The 21,043-nt window shown below is 44.1% G+C and overlaps 1 protein-coding gene and 1 long non-coding RNA gene across 5 annotated transcripts in view; one reads left to right on the top strand and one right to left on the bottom strand.

Annotated features, from left to right (window-relative positions):
* ABCC5 (ATP binding cassette subfamily C member 5) overlaps window positions 1-21,043 on the top strand; it is a 103,659-nt gene that overhangs the window by 56,891 nt on the left and 25,725 nt on the right. For all 4 annotated transcript variants that reach the window (XM_081571221.1, XM_081571219.1, XM_081571222.1 and 1 more), the window contains 12 exons: window positions 2,944-3,300; window positions 8,122-8,193; window positions 10,324-10,448; window positions 10,569-10,641; window positions 12,257-12,460; window positions 13,321-13,464; window positions 14,248-14,350; window positions 17,642-17,826; window positions 18,223-18,369; window positions 18,641-18,770; window positions 20,249-20,402; window positions 20,494-20,622. In XM_081571221.1, coding sequence (XP_081427347.1) covers window positions 2,944-3,300; window positions 8,122-8,193; window positions 10,324-10,448; window positions 10,569-10,641; window positions 12,257-12,460; window positions 13,321-13,464; window positions 14,248-14,350; window positions 17,642-17,826; window positions 18,223-18,369; window positions 18,641-18,770; window positions 20,249-20,402; window positions 20,494-20,622 — 1,823 coding nt within the window. The remainder of the gene's footprint in view (window positions 1-2,943; window positions 3,301-8,121; window positions 8,194-10,323; window positions 10,449-10,568; window positions 10,642-12,256; window positions 12,461-13,320; window positions 13,465-14,247; window positions 14,351-17,641; window positions 17,827-18,222; window positions 18,370-18,640; window positions 18,771-20,248; window positions 20,403-20,493; window positions 20,623-21,043) is intronic.
* Window positions 14,089-18,119, bottom strand: LOC145538719 (uncharacterized). The gene is made up of 3 exons (XR_014077201.1): window positions 18,031-18,119; window positions 17,367-17,467; window positions 14,089-17,178 (listed from the first exon to the last, which is right to left on the bottom strand). It is a non-coding gene; the product is annotated as an uncharacterized LOC145538719 (long non-coding RNA).

Raw genomic sequence — 21,043 nt, 5'->3', positions numbered from 1 at the left:
CAGAATGAAAGGATTTACAGGCAGAAGCGACCAGGAACAAGGATGTTATCCTAGGTAGAAAACTACATTGGTTATTTCAAGGTACTTTCCTTTAGGGGATAATAGGGGTTTCGCAGGCAGGTTTCCTAGTTAGTGCTGATCAGGTGGTTCCTGATTGACTGGTTTAATATTCCATTCCTGGGAGAGCTAAAACTGTAGTTAAGTTCTAGTTTGGGGCTTAACATCAGTGACTCTATTTGAGGCCTGTTGTTTTTAACAGCCCATAGGAAGCAGACCAGAATTGATCCTAAATGGATCAATTTCCTCCTAAAACAAAAACACAACATTTTCAATAGGATTCAACCAGGACCTAGAGTCTCATAATGTAATATTCAAAATACCCAGGATACAATCCAAAATTTCTCTACATACAAAGAACCAAGAAAGTCAAAAACACTGAGATGACCCAAATGTTGGAATTATCAGAAAAAGACCTTAGAAATGAAAAGATAGTCTCAGCAGAGAAATAGAAGAGCTAGAAACTAACCAAATAAAAACTTTTACACTAAGAAAATGTATTAATCAAGATTTGAAAATATATTGAATGGCCTTAACTTAAAGGTAGATCAGTTGAAATGATCTGTAATAATCAGAATGTTCACATCTAAGGCAGATGTTTTGACCATTAATTAGTCCCCTGTTTGTTTCTTAGTCTTCATTAGTGAATGGCTTTGGTGACATTTTGGATGAAGGGATAGGAATTTATAGTGTAGATTTGCTCACTCCTATTGTTTCTAGAGAGCTCTCTTTTCACCTACTAGTGAGAACTTACATTAGCAGATGGCTTTTCACACTATAGATCCTTCCTCTACCCAGGAAGTTTCAGAGTTAATAATAGAAGCAAAACCACCCACAGCTCTGCTGTATACTCCATGAGAATGAGTCGCATTCTGGCTAGTTCCTCTTGTCAACCTTCTCCTCCTCCCCCACCTCTGCTTCTAGGAGGATGATAACTTGTAGAAAGGCAGTGAGAAGCCACCTTATAACTTTTCTGATAAGACAGTCACCACTATAGTGTTGCCAGGTTTAGCCAATAAAAACACGAGACACCCATTTAATAACTGCATGAGAAGTACTTAGACTAACAGATTAGTCATTGTTTATCCTGAATCAGAATTTAGTTAGGTCTCCTGTATTTTATCTGGCAACTCTATGAGTAATCCCCTCTTCTACTCAACAGATACATTCCAATTTGATTGTTCCAGTGACTGAGAGTGGTGGTTGGGTGGTCATCGTCCTCTGGGGAAGCTAAGGTTTATAGTTTATGTACCTCTACGATTCTTGCCTGGCAGGTGCAAATCCACGCAGATGTGAATTCAGGTGTGTGGGGCCCTTGTGTGCCTCAGTGTGTCCGGGCAGAGTGACCTGAGGCTGAAATCCTCCTAGGAGGAGTACAGGGCTGTAGGGAGCCTGTGGGAAGGGAAAATGTGGACAAGCTGTACAAGTCAGAGGCACTAGCATAGTTTTTATAGTACATGAGCCCTAAGACATCCTTTTAGTAACTCTTTAGGTGAGAGAAATGATGGGAATTCTGTCAGCATGTGGTTCAGTCTGCAAAGGTGGGCAGAATATTTGGGATGTTATTCTCAGCCCAGTCTTCTCAGGAAGGCTCTGAACAAATAAAAACCAATGGCTCTTTTCAGAAAACTAAACTTTAAACTACTTTTTTTTTTAAAGGTTGACCAAGAGCGAAGATTATCCAGATTTAGAAACGTGACACTTCTGGGAAGATGGGGGATTAGGAGCGCGTAGGAGATGTGCCAGTTTAGGAGTGAAAAGACCAAGTTTAGGAGTTTAGGATTTAGGAGAAGGGGCTTGCTCTCAGGCAAGGGGATTATGTGGCACACTTAATAGCACCTGCAAACTTTAAAGGGCTTTTAAAATAGTTAGGGGTTCTTGGTAACGAAGTGACTAAGGAAAGAGTCCTGCCAGTAAAAGTTATCTTTTTTCTAAAGACTTTCTAATGTTTAAAAAAAATTGTTTAATCATGTTGGGAATCCAACTGGTATAGCATCCTGTAGAGAAGATCACTTAGTTAAGGGAGGTGTCCGAAGTGGGTTCAAAGTCACGGGCACATGTTGGTTCTGGGCAGAGGTTTATTATGGTCAATGTTTCCGATGTAATTTCTAAGACATTTAGCTTTTCAAGCATTCCTCTTTTCTTCCCCTGACATGCCTCAGTGGGCTTGGGGAATGGTTGGGAGGGAAGAGTCTTGCTTTCTTCTCAATGGTGTGTCTGAGGGAGAGACCCTTCCCTTTCATGCAAGCCCTTTGTTTGAATTCTCACAAGTTCCAAGGTAGGACTTGGAAGACATGAAAACTTGTTGGTGAGAAGATGTATTCTGCTGCCGATCAAACCTTAGGTACTCCTTTCTAACTCTAGAGAGCTAGACCTGGTCATCAGTTCAGCCTATCCCTGTGCCATGTGCCATGTGGTACATGAGGAAAGTGCCCAGGCTTGGGAGCCCTGCAGGAGTGGTCTGGATGGCAGAGTGATGAGGGTCAGGGCAGGAGAGCAATGTGCCCTTTGGTTTTCCTGCTTACATTTTACTACCTACTACTCAGCAGCTCCTGAATGAGAACAGGGGGCTGCAGACCAGTCAGTTAAATATCCCCTGGTCCTCTTGAGAGTGGTGGAAAAGGAAAGAAGAGTTTAGCATGTAACTGGTAGCATAGAGTGTGGGCCGATTGAGGAGGCCCCTGTCCCTCCCAAGGGTGTCCCCACATTCCCATGACCTCTCCATGGGCCTGAGGCTGGGCTACACTAATGAGCTACCTTTTGCCCTTCAGCTTCCTTCCACTGTATAGCCTGATGTGTTTTGCTACGTGAGTGTACGCCCTAGGCTTGTCTCCCTGGTCTTGATCCAGTGTCTCATCTTTGCACCTCTCTCACAACTCCTATCAGAGTTTGTTTCTAATGGAAGAGGTTCACATGATAAAGAAAAAACCAGCCAGCCCTCACCTCACGGTAGAGATGAAAAATGCCACCTTGGCATGGGACTCCTCCCACTCCAGTATCCAGAACTCACCCAAGCTGACCCCCAAAACGAAAAAAGACAAGAGGGCTGCCAGGGGCAAGAAAGAGAAGGTGAGGCAGCTGCAGCGCACTGAGCATCAGGCGGTGCTGGCAGAGCAGAAGGGTCACCTCCTCCTGGACAGTGACGAGCGGCCCAGCCCTGAGGAGGAGGAGGGCAAGCACATCCACCTGGGGAGCCTCCGCCTGCAGAGGACGCTCTACAACATCGACTTAGAGATCGAAGAGGTAACCGTCTCCTGGGCGCCCTCTGGGGAGAAGGGGCTGCTGCCGGTCCTTTCAGCAAAGTGCTTCATGGCTGGGAGTGATTTTGCACTAAAGAGCCAACCTGGCCAGGTCCACTCTAGAAGGGATTCTTATGAATTTAACAATAGAAATAAATAATATAAATGCTCTCATGAGATACTCATTTTGTAAACAAGGGAATGAAACATTCAAGCGGGTTTTCCACAATCTTGCCCTGAGTAGATTTGATTGTTATAGTTATGTGTGAGCTATAATAATGATTTCTTATTATAACTCTTTGTGAGCTGCTCATTAGTGCTGGGTTGTGCATAGCACAGAACCTGGCATATAATAGGTACTCCCAGTGATGCTGTCATCAGCAATTCTATTGTAACTTTATTTTTTAATAAAAGTAAAGGCCATTATGGTATATGATGTTACAGCCCAGGACTAGAGTCTCTCAGAAGTCTCCCTATAGGGAGTGACTACCAGACACTCCAGCTTCAAGGCTTAACCTACAGAATATGACTGGGGGCCAGCAGCGTGTAGAGGGCTGCAGCATCCAGAAAATCCCAGGGGTATATATATCTGCTCACTCTACAGCCATTTGTCTTTAAACTTTTTATTTTGTATTAGGGTACAGCCAATTAACAATGTTGTAATAGTTTCAGGTGAACAGCAAAGGGACTCAGCCATACATATACATGTATCCATTCTCCCCCAAACTCCCCTCCTATCCAGGCTGCCACATAACATTGAGCAGAGTTCCTTGTGCTATACAGTATGTCCTTGTTGATTATCCATTGTAAGTACAGCTGTGTGTACATGTCCATCCCAAACTCCCTAACTATCCTTTCCCCCCATCCTTCCCCTGTGGTGATCATAAATTCGTTCTCTAAGTCTCCATAGCCATTTTGAGTGCCATCTGTCTGTCAGGCACTTTTATAGAGCAGCAGAAACCAAAATCCCTGCCCTCCTGGATTTTGCCTTCTGAGCAAACGCAGATGATAAACAGCTAAAGGGGCTACAAAGAAAAGGGGATGAAGGGCTTGATGGACAGAGAGCAGGCATCACTGCAGTTTAAATAGACTACTTGAGGGAAGGCCTCAAACTAAGATTCTGCATGCCTCAGGGCACAGCCCCAAAAAAGTGATAACAGGCATAATGCTTTTTTTCTTTTCTTTTTTTACAAATTGAAGGCTTCTGGCAACCCTGCATCAAGCAAGCCTGTAGACTTTTTTTTCCAACAGCATTTGCTTACTTCATATTTCTGTTATGTTTTGGTAATTCTGGAAATATTTGAAACCCTCCATCAGAGAAGATTACGACTCATTGAAGACTCAGATGATGGTTAGCATTTTTTAGCAATAAAATGTTTTTAAATTAAAATAGATACAGTGTTTTTTCTTAGACATAATGTAATTGCACACTATATAGGCTAAAGTATAAAGTAAACATAACTAATACAAACACTGGGAAACCAGAACATTTGCATTAATCACTTTATTGCGATATTTGCTTTACTGTAGTAGTCTGGAACCAGACCTGCAGTATGTGCAAGGTATGTCTATATTTGAGCGAAAACTTGAAGGAATGAACCATGAGAATACATGGGGGAAGAAGAGCATTCAGGCAGAGGGAACAGAAGCACGAAAGCCCCGAGTGTGTTAATTGTGCTTTTCACAGGAGAGAGGGGAGGGTGCTAAAAGCAGAGAGATCGAAGTGCCAGAGCCTTCGTAATGACTTCTGCTTTACTCTGAATGGATAGAAAAGCCACTAGAGGGATTGGAGGAGAAGAGTGATGTGATCTGACTTACAGATGCAGAGAATCATTCTAGCTTCTGGATTCAGAAGAGTGTAGGAAAACAAGGAGCGAAGCCAGGAGAACCAAGGAAAAGCATTAGAGTTTTCTGGACCAAGGTGGTGGTGACAGAGGTGGTAAGGAATGTTCATCTGCCTCATTGGAAGTGGTCTTCAGGGATTCTAATGTGGTATGAGGCATGTTGTTCAGTCGCCCAGTCGTGTCTGACTCTTTGCAACCCCATGGATTGCAGCATGCCAGGCCTTCCTGTCCCTCACCATCTCCCAGAGTTTGCCCAAGTTCATGTTCATTGCATTGGTGATGCCATCCAGCCTTCTCATTCTCTGACACCCTCTTCTTCTGTCTGCAGTCTTTCCCAGCATCAGGGACTTTTCCAGTGAGTCATCTGTTTGCATCAGATGACCAAAATACTGGAGTTTCAGCTTTAGTCCTTCCAGTGAATATTCAGGGTTGATCTCCCTTAAGATAGATCTGGTTTCATCTCCTTGCTATCCAAGGGACTTTTAGGAGTCTTCTGTAGCACCACAGTTCGAAGGCATCAGTTCTTTGGCATTCTGCCTTCTTTACAGTTACAAGCTGGAATCAAAACAGCCGGGAGAAACATCAACAGCCTCAGATATGCAGATGATACCACTCTAATGGCAGAAAGCAAAGAGGAGCTAAAGAACCTCTTGATAAGAGTGAAAGAGGAGAGTGAAAGAGCCTGCTTAAGACTAGATATTAAAAAAAAATAAGCTCATGGCATCCGCCCCCATTCAGTTCAGCTCAGTTCAGTTCAGTCTCTCAGTCGTGTCCGACTCTTTGCAACCTCATGAATTGCAGCACACCAGGCCTCCCTGTCCATCACCAGCTCCCGGAGTTTACCCAAACCCATGTCCATCGAGTCAGTGATGCCATCCAACCATCTCATCCTCTGTCGTCCCCTTCTCCTCCCGCCCCCAATCCTTCCCAGCGTTAGGGTCTTTTCCAGTGAGTCAACTCTTTGCATGAGGTGGCCAAAGTATTGGAGTTTCAGCTTCAATATCAGTCCTTGCAATGAACACCCAGGACTGATCTCCTTTAGGATGGACTGGTTGGATCTCCTTGCAGTCCAAGGGACTCTCAAGAGTCTTCTCCAACACCACAGTTCAAAAGCATCAATTCTTCAACGCTCAGCTTTCTTGTGGTCCTACTCTCACATCCATACATGACCACTGGAAAAACCATAGCCTTGACTAGATGGACCTTTGTTGGCAAAGTGATGTCTCTGCTTTTAAATATGCTGTCTAGGTTGGTCATAACTTTCCTTCCAAGGAGTAAGTATCTTTTAATTTCATGGCTGCAATCACCATCTGCAGTGATTTTGGAGCCCAAAAAAATAAAGTCTGACACTGTTTCCACTGTTTCCCCATCTATTTCCCATGAAGTGATGGGACCAGATGCCATGATCTTAGTTTTCTGAATGGCAAATAGAAGTGGAAAAGGTGGAAGTAGTGACCAATTTCCTCTTCTTGGGCTCCAAAATCATTGTGGAAGGTGACTTCAGCCAACAAATCAGAAGACAATTGCTTCTTGGCAGGAAAGCAATGACAAACCTAGACAGTGTGTTGAAAAGCTGAGACATCACTATGTCAGCAAAGGTATAGTCAAGGCTATGGTCGTTCCAGTGGTCACATACGGTTGTGAGAGCTGGACTGTATAGTGAGGCATGTTACAGAGATCCAGAGCTGGACTAAAGGGAAACAAAAAGCTCCTAGCTGTTGGAAGTTACAGACAAGAGGGAGATGGATGAGACCACATGAAACAACTAGCGTGGCTCATCATTGGAGGGCATGCAAGTCAGTTTTTTGACTTCAGTTAACTTTTAACAGCAGGCTTCTTATTTACTAACGGTTATCTTGAGGCAACTCTATTACATTGCTAATCAACTCTATTAGAGGATTATTTCTTGTAATCAGATAAAGTTTACTCTTTTCCTTTCTATCTGTTGACCCTCCTTCTGCCCTTTACAGTCCATGTCCACATGACAGACCTTTAGCTATTATTCCGCCAGCCCCTCTCTTTAGGGAAGAGGAGGGAAGTTAACATTTGCCTGATGTCTTCTGTGTCCCAGGCACTTGCTTCACTGTTGACATCTTCTTTAGCCACCATTTAGTCGTCAGAACAGAGTTTTCTTTGTGTTAACCTGACTGACCAGAGCAGAGTCTAAGTCTGTGACTTGGTCTCTTTATAACCACTGGTTTATAATCTCTCAGTCCCCTGGACCATGTCACAAACTTTGTCAAGAATACTTTTATAAGACCTGTCTGCCTCCAGAATCCGTGTTCTTTCCACACCACCACACTCCATCCCCTTCCTCCATGCCAGGCTTGAGGCGATAGCGTTGCTGAACAAGTGGCCCTGTTAAAATCATCCGTCTGTTCTTGAAAACTGTTAATACTGCCCATGGAGAACTCATCATTTTGCCTGGGGATATTCAGTTAATCACAGGCTTGGTTTTCTACTTTCATGTGGGATTGATGGTAAAAATATGCCCTCAGATTCTTGGAAATGTTTTGTAGAAAAACAGTGCACATTGTGCATAGTTTTTATTGAAAATGATTTATAGACCCTGAGGAAAAAAATCATATAAAATGAAAGTAAAATGATTTTCAAGAGTCCTGTCCTCTCTTTCAAAACCATCAATAAAAACAAACAAGTTATCAAAAAGCATGGGTTGCCAACAAAGTAGGGAAAGGTTTGGGCCTTTCTAAAAGTGATGTGGGACACCTTAATGCCTGTGGCATATTTAAATTTTCTAAAAGGCTTACACATCTATTACTTCAGTGCATCCCCACAGAAACCCTATGACATGAGTGGCTGATTAGGGAGAAAAGAGGTAAGTGACTTGCTGGGTCCTCAGGATGACAGTTCCCATAGTGATGGACTGTCATTAATGTTTTTTTCCTCAAAGAAATCCAAAGTCCTTGACATGAATGGTCAGTATCCTTGAATGACCTTCCTCTCTCATGTGCTTTGTCCAGGGTAAACTGGTTGGAATCTGTGGCAGTGTGGGAAGTGGAAAAACTTCTCTCATTTCATCCATTTTAGGCCAGGTAAGATTTTGTTATTGTCCTGGGCATTTTCTGCTTCTTTCTCTGGATTCTGCTTAACAAGAGTCTCAGGAAAAATGAGCTTATTTCCTGAAGAGAGTCAGGAAAGGTGGAAACAAAAGGACCCTTGGTCTGTATCATGCTTTTGCCGTTCCTCGCGCCCACCCCCACCCGCCCACTCCTACCCCTTAACAACAGCATTGTATTTGGGATAGGGTTCAGTGGGCACCTGGTGAATGACCCATTGATACCCAGCTGGAGTCACTTGTTCCTCATGCCTTCTTTTATTCAGCACATATTTATTGAGTGCCACAGGTGTGCCAGACAGTGTGTTGGGGAATGTCAGAGGTCAGAGACTGAGAGACTGCAGACTGCCAACAAATGAACCAGCCTCACCACCCTCCCTGTCAGAGAGAGGGCCTTCAGGATTTGATCTAGAAACAAAGACCTACTCCATTTTCAAGCTGACCAGTGAAAGAATTATGCTCTCAAGGAGTTCATGGTTTGGTTGGGGTGCTAAGCCTTCTAGACACACTAGCACAGCCCAAGGCAGTGAGTGAATAGTGCTCAGAGGGCCCAGAAGAGGGCTGTCAGCATTTCACATGGGGATCATCCAGCTAAGACAGATTATCTTCTTCTCTGTTTTAGAACCAAATAATCAGGAGAATAAAGCAAAACCCCATGTACTTCTAAAGTTGAATTAAACGAGCTTGGCTTTGATGGTTGAGATGAGGATAAATGTAAGATTATTCCTGCTGATGGATAAGGTCCTCGGAGTCATTTATCCATGTTGAGGAAATTAAACAAATAGGAGAAGGGATTGGGGAAAATTTTCATGTAGCATCCAGTCTATGGGTTATTTTGTCTTGTTTGGCGTCATTGTCACAGTTGGTGGAGCAAAGGTGTTCAGGGTGGTCTGAGGAAAGCTGCATCCAAACCATTGGGAGGGACAGTTCCCCACCCCTACCCCTTCTGCCTCGTGAGACTGTGCAGTGGTTGGCCTCAGCCACTGGTGTTTGCTAAGAGCCAAAAACCTCCTACATAATTTCTGATCATCAGCCAGACTTCAGGGCCAGTGATGAGAGACACAGGTGGACTGAAAGGGAGGGTTGGTGGGCAGCAGTTAAATTGAAAACTGAGTGGGTCTTTGCTTCTGGATCAAATCCTAACAGAGAGGCAAGGACTACTGGTCAGCCCTGCTTCTTTACAGTTTAACTCCTTATTGGTGGTCTGCAGTGTGGGATGTTTGTACTGTAGCAGCTGGAAGAGCTGGATTTCCACAGTAAACCCTCCAGGTTTCTGAACACTCTGAATGCATTATCTGTGAGAGTGCTTACCTGTTTGTGGGCAGTTGGCAGCATGTTACAGTCTTGTGTGTATCCACTGTGTGTTACTGTGTTTGAGAGGACAAGCTTCTATGTGCAGATTGGTTAATGAAACCATTTCAAGCTATAGCATTCATAACCCAAGACAAGCATCTACTGTTAGTCCCTTTGAAAGGAACCCTGAAAGAGAGTAAAATGAGTAAATTGATTCATGTCAATCCCTGCAACTGAAAACATAATTCAAAGCAACGGCTTATCGTGTAATCTCTTCACATTGGAGTGGAGGGTCTGTCACCATTATATAAATACTCTGTAATGCTAGTTGATGTCTAACTGGAATTTTTTTCCCCCTCTGGTCCTCATTTTACAAAAGCAGCTGACCTAGCCAACAGCCTGGATTAATTTCTGTAGATGAGTTGGCCTGCCTTCATCTTGAGGCAGGAACTAGCTCTAAATCCTTGCAGCATCCTCCCCAGGGGAATTCTGCAAGGGCCTTCCGCTTGGGTTCCTTTAATTAGAACAGTTTGCAGTTAGGAAGAAAGGATGATAAAGTAGCTTATGAGTTGCTGAATGAAATATTCGTTCATTCAAGTCATGGATTATGCTGGGTTCCCATCACACATAAGCAAGGAGAACTTTGATTTTCTTGACTGCTGTGGAACAAAGGTGAGAGAGCTGGATTTGGGTTCCAAAAGCATCCGAGGAAACCGACTAGATTTTCAACTCCCTTGTGGAACATGGGGGGTTCTGTTGACTCAGGGTGATGGCTTTGCGTTGTGATGCCATTGGATGGTGTCTGTTTCCCTAGATGACACTTCTAGAGGGCAGCATTGCAGTCAATGGAACCTTCGCTTATGTGGCCCAGCAGGCCTGGATCCTCAATGCCACTCTGAGAGACAACATCCTCTTTGGGAAGGAATTTGATGAAGAAAGGCAAGGAATGTTTGGTTTCTGTCATGCTTTCCTCTTGGCCGTGTGAGATGCAAGGCAGCCCAAGTCAGCAGGCTCTACCCCAACCATGCCCCTGACTCTGGGTCTTTTTGTGTCCCTCAGATACAACTCTGTGCTGAACAGCTGCTGCCTGAGGCCTGACCTGGCCATCCTTCCCCACAGTGACCTGACAGAGGTACAGGCCTTCTGCCACTGGTGGGCCAGGGTGTTTAGCAGAGAGGATTCTGATAGTTGGGGGGCAGAGCTGTACCAGAACTGCCTCCTAGGCATGCACCTTAAATTGTGGGAGAAGAACTTTCACGGGAGTTTTGCTTTCATTGGGACTTTATGTTAGGGACACGTTTGTTCCTTAGGGCAGGGATAGCAACATTGCCTATTTTAAGCACATAAATTTCATGTGTTGTGGATTTTAAACAAAATCCCGTTGTTGGTTCACAGTTCATATTTTCTGCACTATTCATATTTAAAACCATTATTCAATCATATGCCTGTTGAGATTCCTTGAACTTTATTCTGCCAACCTCTTTTTACTCATGTAACTCTCTAGAGAGCCAACTCCCTCTAGAAAGAAAGAGGTCTTAACTTAAAGCTGCCTTTTTTGCTTCTTTGCCCTTGAGTAGTTCCCCAAAGCTTGTCTTTGGAACTGGCCCTCAGTGTTAATGCTTATGACCTGCGTTAATGCTTATGACCTGCCCTTGAGGTCTCTGGGGCTGACTTTTATTCAGATGACTTCCGTTTAAGCCCTCAAACCAGATTGGAGTGGTTTGATTGATTTACTGGTTCTCAGATCCCAGTCCCCTGATTAGCAGCACATCAGCAACATCACTGCAGACTCTCAGCCCCACCAGAGACCTACTGAATCATGACTCGAGAGGTAGGGCCCCTCAGTCCATTTTAACAAGCCCTGCAGGTAATTCTTATACATGCTCTTATTTGAAAACCTCTGAATTAATTGAATTATTTTTTTTAAGGACAAGATTTTTTTTTAAAAAGTACAGAGCCAGTTACTATTTGACAGTTGATTTTTTTTTTCACTTAGTAACATTTATTAAGTGCTTGTTATATGCCAGCTGCCTGTGCAGAAGCTTCTGGGGGCACTGGGAATATAAAAGAAGAGGACAATAATCTGTATCCTCAACGAGCTTACAATTGGGAGAGATAGTGACAAATAGGCACAAAATAATCTGATGAAAGAGTCCCCTTTCTTTTGGGTGTTAGTGGAGAAGGGGAGGGTAGGCTTCACAGAGAAGAAGATGCCAGAACTGAGCAGACAAGTACAGGAGAAGGCATGACAATAGTCATGCGTGTTCATAATAGACATACAATTTAACTGAGCAGACACACCTGCTCAGATCCCAGGGTATAGAAGGGGCATTGACAGTGGAGGCTAAGAGTTGCTGGAAAACCAGCTGGTAAAGGGCCTGCTTTGTCTGCCATATTTGGGGCCATAGATTCTGTCCTTTAGGACTAAGCAAGATGGTCAGCTTTGTGTTTTGGAGAAGTCATTCTGCCCATGGAGAATGGATTGTAATGTGGCATCCAGAGGATGTGGTAAGGCTCAGACACAGGGTTGGTTAGTAACCAGATGGTTGTGGGAGAGGAGGAGGCATTTGGGCTGATACTCCCAGTTTGGTGTGGGCCCTAGAGGATACAGTGGCATTCCATCCAGGTGGGGAAATGAAGAGAAGGAGCTGGTTTGGGTGGAAGAGAGGAGAGGTGACTGAGGCAACCACTGAGTGTCGTTCTGGACTTGAACTGGAGACTTCCTTGTGCTTTCTGGGCTCCTGTAGATTGGTGAGCGTGGAGCCAACCTGAGTGGTGGGCAACGCCAGAGGATCAGCCTTGCCCGGGCCTTGTATAGTGACCGAGACATCTATATCCTGGATGACCCCCTCAGTGCCTTAGACGCCCACGTGGGCAACCACATCTTCAACAGTGCTATCCAGAAGCATCTCAAGTCCAAGACGGTTCTGTTCATTACCCACCAGTTACAGGTATGTGCTTCCTTCCCCAGGCTACCCACTTTGACTTGGGCAGTCAGAAACAGGGAGGCGGGCTTGGTCCAGGTACCTTCATGGGGCTCCTTGAAGTCCCTGGAATCATGGTGTTCCCTTCCTCAGCAAATAGCCTCCTGGCTCATTGTACCAATATAGCTTGTTGTACCAGATGGCCATCTGAATCAGAGATCCTTGGAGCATGTTAGCTTCTGCATATAAATCAGTAAGTAAAAGAGCTAAGAGGAATAGGCTGAAAATGGAGTCTGGGTAAGAGATAGTTTGGAAAGCAATGTATTAACATCTATATGTAAGTGGGTACTGTTTAGGGAAAACAAGCTCCTCTACCTCTGTCATTCCATAACAAGCAGCCACTTCAGAGAGCAGCTCAAGGAGGTTGCCATCTGCTTTGCATATGTTGTTAAGTTTAGGGAGCTAACCCCCCATTTTGCCACAGAAAGTCTAATTATGTGTACTTCTGCGTGTAGTAAAGGGATGTAAAGTTTAATATAAGACTGTGTGGCTTCATCAGCAGATTTATATCAAAAACTGGAGAACCTGCTTTTTGAACTACATCACGAGACAGGATAAACTAAAGCAGGAGTTCTCAGTCTTAGCTCTCTGTTGTGGGGGCCTGTCCTGTGCATCCCTGGCATCTATCCACCAGATGGCAGTAGTAGCCCTGTCCCCCACCCCCGCCCCCAAATTGTAACAATCAAAAATGTCTCCAGATATTGCCAAGTGTCCCCTTTGGGGGCTTGGTCACCTCCAGGTGAGACCTGCTGAAGTAAGGTGTAGGCGTTTGGATGTATTTGCACAAATAGTCAGCCACACTATGTTGTCCCTGTCTTTGTCTCCAGTACCTGGCTGACTGTGATGAAGTGATCTTCATGAAAGAGGGCTGTATTACAGAAAGAGGCACTCATGAGGAATTGATGAATCTAAATGGTGATTATGCTACTATTTTTAATAACCTGTTGCTGGGAGAGACACCCCCAGTTGAGGTAAGATTTGCGTGGTGTGTGTGTGTGTCTTTCTAGTGAGAGACAGATGTCACCTTAGTGAATGATGGAAAAATCTCTGCTGAACTCATTTTCTGTGTCTTACTGGCAGGGGCCCTGTTTTCCAGTGACCAGACTACTATGCTTTAGTCCACATACTGGTTCTGTTCTAGGAAGGCAGGACTGTGGGGCTAGAGAACCAAGGTCTTCTGTCACTGAGAATTCATCAGTAAGGCAATGACAAGGAGAAGGATGTGGGCTCAATGTGTGCTATTGGTCAGTCATAACTTAATTGCTTAAACTCCATTAAATCCTAACCAGAGCATTATGAAAGCTCCTTTCTTAATAATCAAATGAATAATGTGGCAAGGAAGAGACATTAAATTCTGCATACATTTGAAAATTATCCATGGTGTCTTGGCTGCCAACTTGGCACTCATTAACTAGCACCGACTATGTCCCAGTTACTGGTTTAGGCACTTTATAGATGTCATCCAGCTGATACTTTGCACAAGTTGGGGTGGATAAGAATAGCATAAAGTCTACTGTGTTTGGAATTTTAGGTCTTTAGTGACTTTGGAGAGAGCAGGGTCTATGGAATGATCAGAACCCAGACCTCAAAGATATCAGGAGTTGGGGAAGTTACATAAGTTAACTTTTAAGAAGTTGGACATGTCTCTTTTCAATAAGCGCAGCAACTCCATGGTTGATTTGCTAACATGTCCTTTGGACATTTATCTGAATGGCCATAGCATGATAACTGGAGACACTTTTTTTTTTCATTAGATTAATTCAAAAAAGGAAACCAGTGGTTCACAGAAGAAAACACAAGAGAAGGGTCCCAAAACAGGATCAGTAAAGAAGGAGAAGGCAGTGAAGCCAGAGGAAGGTAATGAACCTTTTTGAGAATTGTCATTAAAGTTTTTGCTTTTGTTTTGTTTTGGCATTTTATTTGCATATATGTATTACATCCCTAGAAAAAGGATCCCATGGTTTTCCCTCTAGTGTGTTTTCACACAGTTGCTTTTTCATGGTCCGTGATGCCAGATGAGACTGTCAGTCAGTACAATGAAAATGATGGGATGGGGGCTCCCATTTTTCCACATATTTAAGTTGCCCATCATATCTGGGGCTGATCCCTCCTCACTTGTTTAACCTGCCCATGAGGTTCACAGCAATTTTCCCAGCCCTGTGATCATCAGTTAAATTTGCCATTATAACCACACTTCACCATCAAGTCAAAAGCCTTATGATGACTGTGGCACATGGGCTAGTAAGAACCTGGTGCTTGCCTCTCTTTTTGGCATTGATGATGCTCTTGAGGTCATCAACCAGCCAGGGCGTTCATGAGCGCCAATATGGCAGTGCAGAAAGATGATGTAAAGTGTGTCATTAAAGTTTATCAGAAATTATGCCATGTAGCAATTCATGCTGCCTGATATCATTGTCTGTTGTGGAACACCTGGCCTTATATTTCTAGAATAACAAGATTCTTGTATGATTATTGTGAGACCGTGAGGCACCTTCTGTTTGCTCAAACAGACCAAGGCAATAAAAATGACCTTTACTCCTATGCCTTTTTTTTGTTATGCAGGGTGGAGTGAGGTGTAGGTAGTCATAGCTGAGTCATCTTGACTAAGGAAAAATTGAATCATGGGTAGAGGTATACCTTTCTTTCCTGTGATTCATCTCTGCTCTTTAAAAGTCATGCCAACCAAAGCAGAGGCATGCCAGCTCTAAGAATGCCCACATCCTCAGTTAACTCCCCTCTGCCCCCTCCCCTGGTACAACGATCACTCCTTGGCTTGTCCCAAGCAGGCAGCAGCAGGGCTGTGGTGAAGAGTTACAGCCAAGATTTTTCCTACTTGATTTTCCTATCCAGACTCCTTGGTCCTGTTTTTTAAACCCTTCATCTTATCAACCAAAACAAATCTTGAGAGTTAGAGAAGCCCTTTGCAATACCTTAGGCATTTTCACTTTTTTTAAAGTTATTTCTTTTGTGTCACCTTCTCACCTGACAAGTTGAATTCAGGACTTTTTATCTGGTTTTCCCGTGTTGTTTTCATTTCCTTGGTCTTTAAACTGCAGCAGACATTGGGTGTTAGAAATTGACCATACTGATTCTTTTCTTTCTTTTAATAAGCCCTGTATGAGCTCTTGAATTCAGGTGTGATTGGAGATACCTTACTCTCACAAAGCAGACACAGCACAGAAGGCTGAGGCATCTGTCAATTCCTGCCACAGGCAGTAGGAAAAAACAGAATGTCTTTAGGGGACATGTGACCTAAAGTGCACGAGGCCCAAGATAATTACACAGCATGTGTGATAAAGAGGCAGAGGCTTCCCTTGGGGCTTTCTTTGTATTCTCTTGTCAACATCAATATCCTGACCAGTCCAGGGAGCCTCTAGGAAATACCCTTAAGTGTTTCTTGTCCTCCCACAGCCAGTCACCCCTTCCTACTGAATTTACTTCGTGAATACTCCATCCCCATGGTCACAACACTGGTTTTCAGCCAGTCAGTTCAGTCACTCAGTCGTGTCCGACTCTTTGTGATCCCACGGACTGCAGCACGCCAGGCTTCCCTGTCCATCATCAACTTCTGGAGCTTGCTCAAACTCATGTCCATCGAGTCAGTGATGCCACCCAACCATCTTATCCTCTGTCATCTCCTCCTCCTGCCTTCAGTCTTTCCCAGCGTCAGGGTCTTTTCCAATGAGTCCGTTCTTCACATCAGGTGGCCACAGTATTGGAGCTTCAGCTTTAGCATCAGTCCTTCCAATGAGTATTCAGGACTGATTTCCTTTAGGTTTGAGTGGTTTGATCTCCTTTCTGTCCAGGGAACTCTCAAGAGTCTTCTCCAACACCACAGTTCAAAAGCATCAGTTCTTCGGTGCTCAGCTTTCTTTATGGTCCAACTCTCATGTCCATACATGACTACTAGAAAAACCGTAGCTTTGACTAGACAGACCTTTGTCAACAGAGTAATGTCTCTGCTTTTTAATATGCTGTCTAGGTTGGTCATAGCTTTGCTTTCAAGGAGCAAGCATCTTAATTTCATGGCTGCAGTCACCATCTGCAATAATTTTGGAGCCCAAGAAAATAACCGTGGTTCTGGCCTTTATCATCTCCCATCAAGACTGTTACGGTTGTCTCCTTTTAAATCTGTCCTCCACATGAACGACTAGGAGATCTAGTTAAAAACAGGAGACCAGCCAACTGCCTGGGGCCTGAGGCCTTTCAGTGGCTTCCCAGTTTCAAAGCAGCATTTTTAAAATCTTTTTCCTAATGTGTCACACACAGAAAATCCATTCTTTGTCTGAGATGCTGGGATGCATGGAAGAAGCTGCCTAAGGTGGCTGGTCTGGCCATCACAGGCCCATCTCCTGCAGTAGGGCTGGGAGTCAAATCTCTACACCCCTGTAGCTCATTCTCTTGAGAAGTTCTAGTCTAAAGGATAATGTTCAAATGCCTTTATCCTCTGACCACAGCCTGCTTAATCAGCCTTATCTCCTGCCACTCCTGAGGCACACAGAATGTTCTAGCCATGCTGAATTGGATATCTGTGTATACTGATTTCCTGTTTCCCCACCTGGCTGACTCTGGCTTACCTTTCAATATGGGGATTTTCCCTGGCAGTCCAGTGGGTAGGACTCCATGCTTTCATTGCAGAGGGTGCAGGTTCAATTCCTGATCAGGGAGCTAAAATCCGAGTCATGCTGTGCAGTTGAAAAAAAAAAAAGACACAATATGAACTACATAGAAAGTCTCACCTGGAACCTCCCTGCTAAGCCCCTCACGGCTCCCCCAAGTAGGTTAGGTGCACTTCCTGAATGTTCCATGCTGCCCTGCAAGTAGTTCCAGCATTGGAGTTAGCATATTTTATTATAATTTTGTACTTATTTACCTGTTTGTGGATGATCTGAGCCAGATCTCCTGGCAGGAACCTGGTCTTAATCTTCTTTGCCTCTCCAGGGCTTATTCCTGGGCCTCGTTCATAGTAGGTGCCTAATAGATAGATATTAAGTGGGTAAATGAATGCTTCTGGAAAGGGGGAAGTAATTCCAACCTAGAGCTCTGTGTAACTGTAGGCTCTTTTTGATTCTACTCTTCTATAGGTGACTTCGTTTTGGAAAAGCAGCTTTTCCTTTCTGAATTCGCATTTCTCTTTTCCTCACCTAGGGCAGCTCGTGCAAATGGAAGAGAAGGGGCAGGGTTCCGTGCCCTGGTCAGTGTATGGTGTCTACATCCAGGCTGCTGGGGGCCCTTTGGCGTTCCTGGTCATTTTGTCCCTTTTCATGCTGAATGTGGGCAGCACCGCCTTCAGCAACTGGTGGTTGAGTTACTGGATCAAGCAAGGAAGTGGGGTAAGACTCTTCATTGATGGGAAAATTGTATGTCTAATAATATGGCCATCTCTCCATATTCCCTGGCTCTTCTAGGGAAAGTGCTCTAGTTTTCTGTTAAAAGAGGTAATTAACAAAGATTACCCAGGATTAAAGAGATGAGTCCCTAATATAACCTCACCAGGTAGTTGCTCCCTGACCAACTCATGGAGCAGTAGCACTTACCAGGAGCACACGTATAGGCTGTTTGTTGTCATTAGAGAAGAAAGGAGAAGCAGGCAAAGCCTGCCTTGTGTTTGTCTCCACCAGCTCCTGGAGTTTGTATCCTGTACCCTGCCTTGAGCCAAGAGTGGCCCTGACAAGGGCTTCTTGGATGTCCTTGAGGGTCTTGCCTCACAGAGCCTTGCTTCCAAACAGAACACCACAGTGACTCAAGAAAACAGGACGTCTGTGAGCAACAGCATGAAGGACAATCCTCTCATGCACTACTATGCCAGCATCTATGCCCTCTCCATGGCAGTCATGCTGATCCTGAAAGCCATTCGCGGAGTGGTCTTTGTCAAGGTATGCACTGGGGCCTCTGCTTCTCTCCTTGCTGGTGGCTGTGTTGTCAGGCTTCTGCCTGGCACCTTTTGGGTTTATTCTGAGTTGGGGAGCTCCTCTGAAGCAGGATGCCTGTTGCCAAAGTGACCTGCATCCCATCAACCTCAGCCCTTTCCGGTTAGCCACCTCCTTCCTCCACAGCCACTTGCCCTTCTCTGGCTTTCAACCCGTGGAGTGGGTACTGAGCCTGCTGAGTCCTGGGTCTCTGATCACTCTGTATTCTGCTCCTCAGGGCACATTGCGAGCCTCCTCCCGGCTCCATGATGAGCTTTTCCGAAGAATCCTTCGAAGCCCTATGAAGTTTTTTGACACTACCCCCACGGGAAGAATTCTCAACAGGTTTTCCAAAGACATGGATGAAGGTATTTCTCACTGCTTCTCTCTGCTGTGCTCCAGAGCACGAACCACCCAGCACGGTGGCTGCAGTATTTGCATCAGGAACATGTTAGCTTGGGCATTTTCTCCACGTTGCAATTTCTCTTTAGGTTAAGGACCTATCTGATTTTTCATCTTTCATGTGATCTCTTATTTGATCTTATTTAACCTGAAAACCAATTCAGAGGGCTGAGCATAAAGGCTTTGGACAGGGTGTTTGAGAGTCCAAAAGACATATTTACTTGTGGGTGGTGCGTAGGTTCCTGGACACCTGCAATCTCTTGACAGGTTTGCTGGATGCTGAATGCTTCATGGGCTGTGCCAGCACCAGAACTTAAATACACTTGACCCTTGAACAATAGGTTGGTTGAGTCTGCAGATATGAAACTGTGGATGAGGAACCACATCTATGGAGGGCTGATGCAGAGTTTTGACTTCGTGGAGAGTCTGTGTCTCTAACCCCCATGTTATTCAAAGGTCAACTGTACTCCCATAGCCCATAATAATAGTGATACTACCTGACATTTTTTGAGGGCTTACTGTGTTACAGGCAGTTTTACATGCATTATCCTAGCCATCATAGCAGCTCTGTGAGGTGTGGGTATCATTGCACCCAGTGAATGCATGGGAAAAGTGATGTCTAGAAAGGTTGACTTGCTTAAGTTTGCACAACTATTAAGTAGCAAGCTGGGAATTGAGCTCAGATCTTTTTGACCCCAGAACTAATGTTTTTAACTACTGTACTGTGCTGCCTCCATAGAAGGAGTTTGTTTCAGATGTTGATAGTCCAATGTATAGCTATGGCCAGAGGTAACAAGAGATCAAAACCATCATTGATACACAAAACAGTGATACACATGTGCGTGACATGATCACGTTTGTATTAAACTCACATACGCACAGATGAGTAGAAAAGAGACCGAAGAAAATCAGTGATATCAACATGTCTCAGATTTGTATGAAAAGAGGTGGGGGGAAGAGATGTCCAAAATGGGCGAAGAAAATGTTAACTCTTGGAGGTTCTATACTCTTCCAGTTTTTGTGTATGTTTAAAATTTTTGTGTATGTTTAAAATTTTCTGTGAAAAGTTTCTTAAATGTCAGCAGCAGTTCATTCATATTGGTAAGAATAAGACTATGTTTATTTAATTTTTTGCATATTTATTTTCCAAATATTTTATAGCAAACATACATTACTTTGCAAAGTGGAAGAAATGTTTAAGGGGGTTGGGCAGCACAGTGAACCAAAAAGAGGGCACAGGTGAGAAAGATTGCTTAAATGCTCTTAGGACAAGAAAAATTAGAGCAACTACATTACCAGATTTTTCTTTGATCAGACTATTTAAAAGACCAAAAAATCACAAATTTCAGATATGGCTTTTTGGGAGCCTCTTTTTGTTTTTTTAAAAATTCTGGCTGTTTGTGGATCCCAGCATCTGACACATGTTCCTTTACCGTTTCCCCAGTCGACGTGCGCCTGCCGTTCCAGGCTGAGATGTTCATTCAGAACGTCATCTTGGTGTTCTTCTGTGTTGGAATGATCGCAGGAGTTTTCCCGTGGTTTCTCGTGGCAGTGGGGCCCCTTGTCATCCTCTTTTCAGTTCTGCACATTGTCTCCAGGTAAACAAGAAGTCTTTGTGTCTTTCGGTGCAAAGGGTGAAGCCAGAGTTGCCCTTCCACCCCTCTGACACACAACTCGTTCTCTCTCCAGGGTCCTGATCCGAGAGCTGAAGCGTCTGGATAATATTACGCAGTCACCTTTCCTCTCCCACATCACATCCAGCATACAGGGCCTTGCCACCATCCACGCCTACAACAAAGGGCAGGAATTTCTGCACAGGTTAGTTCTGTGGGGGCCAGAGGGCTCATCAGGGAGCCAGCATCTCAGCATTTAATGAGAGTTTAAGAAGCCTTTCAAAGTCAGAATTGGGGGTTATAAAGCTCATTACTAAGAGTATTAGTGATTTAATGATCTCTGCTGATTAAGATTCACTTGCTTATTGGAACTCCCTTCTGAGGAAATGGGAAGACAAAAACAGATTTGGAGTCTTTATTAGCTTTCGGTTCTGAATGGCTATATTTGACAAAGTTTTGCTCCTTTTTTTTTCTTGGAAAAGTAAGATATTCATAGACAATAGATTGACATTTTATTTAGCTGTTAATATTGTTTGTGTGAGAAATTTCTGTACTTATATAGTCATTGTGGAGATTTATGTTAACTAGAGGTTGAACTAGACTAAATGTCCTTCAGTAGAGGACTA

This window comes from Giraffa tippelskirchi, chromosome 2, assembly GCF_054371585.1.
Source record: "Giraffa tippelskirchi isolate mGirTip1 chromosome 2, T2T-mGirTip1v1.2.pri, whole genome shotgun sequence".
NCBI lineage: Eukaryota > Metazoa > Chordata > Mammalia > Artiodactyla > Giraffidae > Giraffa > Giraffa tippelskirchi.
The sequence above is the reverse complement of the archived record's forward strand: the minus strand, read 5'-3'. Positions and strand labels throughout refer to the sequence as shown.